Below are 6,957 nucleotides of genomic sequence, written 5' to 3'. Positions count from 1 at the left end.
GCATATAAATTTTTTTTTTTTTTTTTGTAGACAATTTTTTGGATTAATTGCACAGTATTTTCATGGCAGTTCAGCACTTTTGATCACCAAATTTTTACAGACGTCTTAAAATGTGAAGTAAATTTATAGATCTTATTTTTATTGATAGTGTTAGTATTTTATTTTTATTTGATTTAGCTTAAATTGAATGATAAACGATCTTTTATTATAAACTTGTCGTGCTCATGATGATGGATGATGATTCTTGTAGGTCTGATTTCTTGTGATTTGCAGCAAATTGCTTTTAAAAACCTGGTGCAGCGCAATCGGCAGGCAGAGCAGCAGAACAAGAGACCTCCACCAGCAAACACGGTCATCCACCTGCCCTTCATCATTGTCAACACCAGCAAGAGAACCGTCATCGACTGCAGCATCTCCAATGACAAGTGAGCGTGTGACGTGTCTTCAGCTCCGTCTGCTCTTCCCGTCTCTGACACAGTGCTTCTATCTCTGCAGGTTTGAGTATCTCTTTAACTTCGACAACATGTTTGAGATTCACGATGATGTGGAGGTGCTGAAGCGCATGGGCATGGCGTTCGGCCTGGAATTGGGCCGCTGCAGCGTGGAGCAGCTGAAGATCGCCAAGACTCTCGTTCCTCAAGCCCTGCAGCCCTACGTCACAGGTCAGAGTCGCCGCGTCTGTGTCTGAACTGAATAATGACACTACTGTTTTGTGGAGCTGCTTTACAGCTGTATTACATAAAGATGTTTTCATAATTGATTTTCCTGTTTATTACTGTGAAGCTGCTGTAAAACAAGCTTCATGAGCGAGTGAAACCTGATTTGTTTGTCTGTTATTGTAGAAATGGCCCAGGGTGCCATTAACCAGCTGATCGGAGAGCTTTCCCATGTGGGCACGTGAGTATTACATCATCTTAAAACATTTTCATTTGATAATTGGATTGTTTACTGAGTCCCTCCAGGATTTTGCGATTCTGCGATTGCTGAATTTATCACAAAATCAAGCAAACTCCGCAAATTTTCATAATTGCCGCAGATTTTGGACTTAGACGTGTCCCGTGACGTCATCGCAACGCGCATTCAGTCAAAGAAAGGTTATTTCTCAGTTCCAAAAATGGAATGAACAGCCTTGCGTTCTCATCATGACCGATTTACAAGAGCTACATTGGACAAACGAACCGAAAGCGGAATGAATCCGCGCTAGTTTATCTGCTCCGTTTATCTGATCTCCAATTTTCGCAAGAGCTCGCAAATTTTCGTAATTGCCGCAGATTTTCCGCAGATTTTGTCCTGTGACGTCATCGCAGTCAAAGAAAGGTTATTTCTCAGTTCCAAAAATGGAATGAACAGCCTTGCGTTCTCATCATGACCGATTTACAAGAGCTACATTGGACAAACGAACCGAAAGCGGAATGAATCCGCGCTAGTTTATCTGCTCCGTTTATCTGATCTCGATCTCGACACCGTTATACACAGCGCTGGGAGATACAGTGAAGAAAGCAGTCGAATTCGCCGCAGAATCAATAATATCTCTGTGAAATCTCGTGAGAAGCAATCAAATTCAGCGCAGAATTCTGTTAAAGCTACAGATATCAAAACACTGCCACTGATGTGGAAACCAGAAAAAACATTGTTCAATAAACACAAATCAACACCATTCACCATGGATTTAACATAGTAAAACTACAGGAACAACTTGTGGCAGAAATGGTCTAATGTCTTCGAGTGTTTTTAAATGCTTCACACAACTTTTTTAAAAGTTTCATAATGTAGGAAAGCAAACACTTATTTAAAAATAAAAAAAGACATTAAATTACCACTAGTAGATGGCTGCAGAGAAGTACTTATAGGCTTATTAGCCATTTCCACTCCCTAATATATATTTTTTGTATTTATTAAATTATATTTAGACATTATGAATGACAGTAATAAAAGTAAATTTTATCTGCATCTTAACTACCCAGACAGCACATCTGTACATCTGTAAGACGTCTGCTAAAGATCTGGGAAACATCTGCTGTGTAATCTGATAGCGTCTCAGAATGCGTTCTAATAAATGTCTATTTGACATCTGACAGGAAACTTCTTAGAGATGTATTGCAGATGAGCAAACACAAAACATCTTGCATATGTAAATGCAGACATCAAATAGACATCTCCGAGATGTACATGTGCGATTAGGGTGAGTGCTTTAGTGTCAGGTGCTGGTGCCGCCACCTGTAGAACTTAATGGCACTGGTGCCGGTGTCCTCAAATGTTGGTCTGGAGCCCTACAATGGCTCTCGAAGTCAGAAAAGTCATAATAATGTTAGAAGAATGTTGTCTGTGATATATTTTCACTGCAAAACAATAAGAAATACCGCAAATATCACCGCAAATTTTGAGAAAAGCCGCACCAAAATCAGTCATTTTAGGCCGCAAAAATCAGAAAAAAGTCCCGCGTCCCGTTTAGTTGACATTTAAGTAGTGATGCACTGAAATAAATATTCTGGGCTGAAACCATATTATTATTATTATTATAATAATTACTAATGCAACCTTTTTTTTTTTTTACTAAATTTGAAATTAAAGTTTTCATTTAGTCGAAAACTTAAACCAAAAATACATATTATTTGTATGTAATAATCAACAATATATACAAGTACACACATTTAAATTGCTCACAAGACAATATGTTTTGTCAAATTTTAATAACATAATTATGTTCTACTCCGGCTGATTATCGAGTTTATGGTCATTGAATGTCTTTCCTGAGGTAAATGTGATGTCACGTGACATTACTAGTCACCAGCTGTTTTATTGACGTCTTTCCGTGGTTGAAACACTGAAATGAATCATGTCTCGTGTAATTGATCAGTCACTGAAGGCCCAAGTAAACTTTGTTTTGTGTACAACTGTGCCTTTCAAAGTATAGTCCATTTGAGGTGTATGCGAATGCAGGCGTTTGACACATGCAAGCACTCTAAAAATCTTCATGTTTGTCCTGTGTTTATATATTAAATGACATTGAAATTATATCTTGTTTCATTTGTTCTTGTTTCAATTGTTATCAAGACAATTTTTATAGAACTTGCACGTCTGAGTGCCAAAAATGTCCCTTTTCTTTTGTATGCATGCCTCTAACTCAAGAAGTATTAAAGATATCTTAATATGATTTTAGCTTCTGGTTCTTGTGTGGAGCTGCACTGAGATCCCCATATCTCTGAGACTGAACGATATAGGGCCTTGAAAATGAAGGTTCCAAAAAAATAATATTTATGGCACTCGGACAGGTATGCTCTACGCAATTATTTTGATATAGGGAAACGATTTCAAAATTATTTGTTCTTCAGACCTTCCTCTTTAAAAGAAAAAAAGAATCGGCTGAATGCAAGGTGACCCACATTTGGTTTTTGACCACTGAAAATGTTTACAGTTCAACAATTTACTCCTGGGGCCATATTGAGATTCCAATATTCCTGGAACTGAACCATATAGAGCCTTTAAAGGGTCATGAAACCCCAGACTACTTTTTCTGAGATTTTAGCAGAGGTGTTTGTGTTGCTCATCATAGAAGGCAATGTTAGAATCCGATTGGATAAAACTGGTTAATTTTAAGCTTTTTTGCGCTATTTTCAACTTCCGGGTTTCACAACAGCATGTGTTGATTTGCTATGACAGACGCTTCAGACTGTAAGATGACATCGTGAACATTAACTGAGAAACGTTCATGGATCGAAGGAGAGAGTTTGTTTTTGAGAAAACAACTCTTTGCCGTCTCGTCATGCTGTCTGACTCACACCTAAAGCACGCGCACAAGCCGCATCTCGCACAGCGTCTCTTCTGCCGCACACACATTAGTGTCATTCATTTTTTTGTTTGTATGTTCACATTGATGTTAAGTTTACTGCTGGTCACTTTCAGAAGTTGAAGTGATTGTTTCTTTTTTCAAGAAAGAATGTGAAACAAGTAGGTTATATAATTTTCATTTTTAAACATTTTAAAATATAATTTAAATAGATTTTTCACACTTTAAGCAATATTGTATCGCATATTGAATATTGCATTTTTTAACAAGGTATCGCGTATCGCATTTTTTTTCAGTATCGCACAGCCCTAGCTCCTTGACACAACCCGTCAAAAGGCTTATATAAACCCAGCAGAATAAGCCTTAAAAGTTATCAGAGGTGCAACAGCGCGTTCATATATATGTTTTCGATGGAGAGTGCAAATGGCTGTGCATTTATTTGTGTTTTTAACTCGATGGGAGCGAAATTAAACTGTCTGATCCCGAAGCTGGGTGTTGTCTGTCTCCCCTCTTCCCCCTTCACTCGCAGCGCATCACGCCCACTTTTTTAGCGTTTTTTTTAACTGTGGAGAGAACTAACCAGTGCTGAAACAGGGGGTTTCATGACCATTTAAAATGAAGGTGCCAAAAGGAAAGTTTAAGAACCAAAATCTCAAATCATATTGAGATATCTTTTAATACTTTTTGAGTTACAGGCATGCAAACATTGGAGAAAAAACTTGAAAGGTGCTTTTTTCCCTTTTTTGAATGGTCACCACTGGCATATAATGCAACAAAGATGGCTAAAGTCAACAGATTTTACTAATAGACATACCAATCTCTGTGTGAAAATAATATAATGATGCTGCAATCTTTCTAAAGTCATTTTTACCCCCCTGGCTCTGAATCTCAGGTGAAAATTGTCAATTTGACCCAACCCCCCACACCCCATTGGATTACTCAGTAAATATACATCTATGACATTTAATATTTTGGCTTTCATGACTATTACATGTTTATCTTCCTTCAAAAAAAAATATTGACAAAATCACAAATTTGCGCCGGGGAGGTTTCTGAAATGTGGTTGATTAAACACGGAATGACCCTATTGTGGTGGTGTTGTTTAGGGCTGGAACAATAAATCGGTGCATCGCGAATCGAGAAATGATTCTATATCGATTCTGAGATTTTCCGAAGGCATCAAAATAATGTTTTTTTTAGCAACATCATATGACCCCTTTAACAGCAGATGGCACTGCGTGCTTTAGAAATAGCCATATTGTGCTTGCTTCCAGTTCCTTACAGGAGCCTAGAGAGCCATCTGCTGTTAAAAACTAAGCTCAGAATCGATTCGAGAGAATCACGATGCATTCTGATAATCTCAGAATCGATCCACGAATCGCGATGCATCATGTATTGTCCCAACCCACTGTTGCCCACAAAGCACGCCCAGTTACAAAAATCGGATGGCACGTGTACCATTCTGAAGACTAAATTTGCGTCACACGCACTGTACACGGACCCTTGCGTATGTGTAAAGACTGAAGTATACTTTGGCCTTAAGTTGTTCTGTTGCTTTCAACACCTTCTGATGTTCGTTTTTGTTTATTTGCTGCTGTAAGTAGTAGTAAAGAGGAAGAGCTGAGCGGTTCACGTGAAGCTACGGTGATCTGTTACGCCACATTAAAGAGCCTCAAAACCACATTTATTGTTTGAATTTTGTGATTAAATTAACCATTTGGAAGCTTAGACTCTGTTTGATATTAAAAGTAACAAAGAACAAAGCTTATTGCTGTTGACTAATTACTTTCAAAAGACAGTAACTAGTAATATATAATGTATTACATTTTGGAAGTAACTTGCCCAACTCTGGTTGGATTGCTGTTGGATTGTAGGTGCTACAAATAATGTTTGGTAAAGTTCACTCATCAACTGAAAACAGCACAGACTTAAAAGATTGTTCTTGAGATTTAAGAATCCCTATCAGTATTGATTAAAAACGAGAAATGGATATTGTTAATCCAGTACTAGCATCACAGCTGAAATGTTTGTCTGTTGTAGTTTATCCACGTTGTGTGAAATAAACACTTACACAGTTAAAACACACCATCAAGGAGAAACACTAATTAAATGTCACCGTTTCAGTCAATGATTTAGGCACTCCAAAATTATTTCAGCTGGAACTGAAAATGGCTGTTTCTGCTGAAAATGTTCAGTTGCCGAAATTTTGGTGCACCACTACATTTAATTATTCAGCTAATAACAAGATTTCAGTTCAAAACAAGATTTTTGAACACACTGATCTGTGTCTCCAGTGACCACGGTGCATCCAGCTCCAACGGGTCCCACCACAGCAGCTCCAGGGTGGAAACGCCCACATCTTACATGGAGGATGAAGAGGATGATGATGATGATGAGGACTTTGATGATGATGATGATGATGATTAGGACAGGTTTAGAGCTGCTGAACGGGATAGATTCAGAGTTTGAGCTCCTGAACCTGTTGCTGGGATCATATGCAGATTACTTTTGTTCCCATCAGTTCTTGTTGAAACTCCATATGGTGATCCTGCTGTAAGGATTCCCTCAAATGCTTCCCCATAATTCTTCAGCTCAGTCTATTATCTTCAGTAGCTTATGAGCAGATAAGCTCAATTGATCGTCTTTGTGCTGCTGCTCCTGCTGGCGGCTGTAACTTAAGGGCTACTTTTGAAGAAACTCCTGCAGTAAGAGTTACACAGGGACTTCTAACACTGTTTGCCGAGACTGAATTTTCTACCCTGTTTTGTTGTGATTTGTTCTCATAGGCAGCTATTTTTGATATTGGAGCTTTTTTGGACGTTTGTCGTGGCAGATGGAGCTCTGATCACTACAGCTCTTTGATCAAAGACGCTATCAACATGAGATCAACACGTCTGACAGATCAACAACTCCCAACAAATGTCTGGGCTGTTTTGTACAATGTATCAAATACTAAAGAAAATATAGTTTTCTTATTCATGTATAGAAATTAAACTGAAAGAATGGTTTATATGATTGTGTGGTTGTTTCTTGAGTCTGAGTGATGATGTGAATTGTGCTCACAGTGGAATTGTGGGAGATTTCATTAGCAAAATATCAAACCTGCAAGACCCTCCTTATTTAATATATTGAGAAAATAAAATGAAAGTTAAATTGCAAACAATATGATT

At 38.0% G+C, this 6,957-nt stretch overlaps 1 protein-coding gene across 3 annotated transcripts in view; it reads left to right on the top strand.

The window, feature by feature from the left end:
- The window catches only part of tfdp1b (transcription factor Dp-1, b), a 25,019-nt gene extending 18,310 nt beyond the window's left edge, over positions 1-6,709 (top strand). The window contains exons 9-13 of one of the 3 annotated variants that reach the window (XR_001640921.1): positions 274-425; positions 496-662; positions 843-897; positions 6,082-6,340; positions 6,574-6,644. Coding sequence is in view for 2 of the 3 variants with exons in the window: in XM_016563087.1 (XP_016418573.1) it covers positions 274-425; positions 496-662; positions 843-897; positions 6,082-6,214 (507 nt within the window). In the remaining variant the exon portion in view is untranslated. Of the gene's footprint in view, positions 1-273; positions 426-495; positions 663-842; positions 898-6,081 lie in introns of all 3 variants that reach the window. The other 2 variants (XM_016563088.1, XM_016563087.1) reach the window with 2 other exon arrangements.
- Positions 6,710-6,957: the final 248 nt, after the last annotated feature.

This window comes from Sinocyclocheilus rhinocerous, unplaced genomic scaffold, assembly GCF_001515625.1.
Source record: "Sinocyclocheilus rhinocerous isolate Xijiao unplaced genomic scaffold, SAMN03320098_v1.1 scaffold920, whole genome shotgun sequence".
Classification (NCBI taxonomy): domain Eukaryota; kingdom Metazoa; phylum Chordata; class Actinopteri; order Cypriniformes; family Cyprinidae; genus Sinocyclocheilus; species Sinocyclocheilus rhinocerous.
This window is presented reverse-complemented; position numbering and strand designations above follow the sequence as displayed.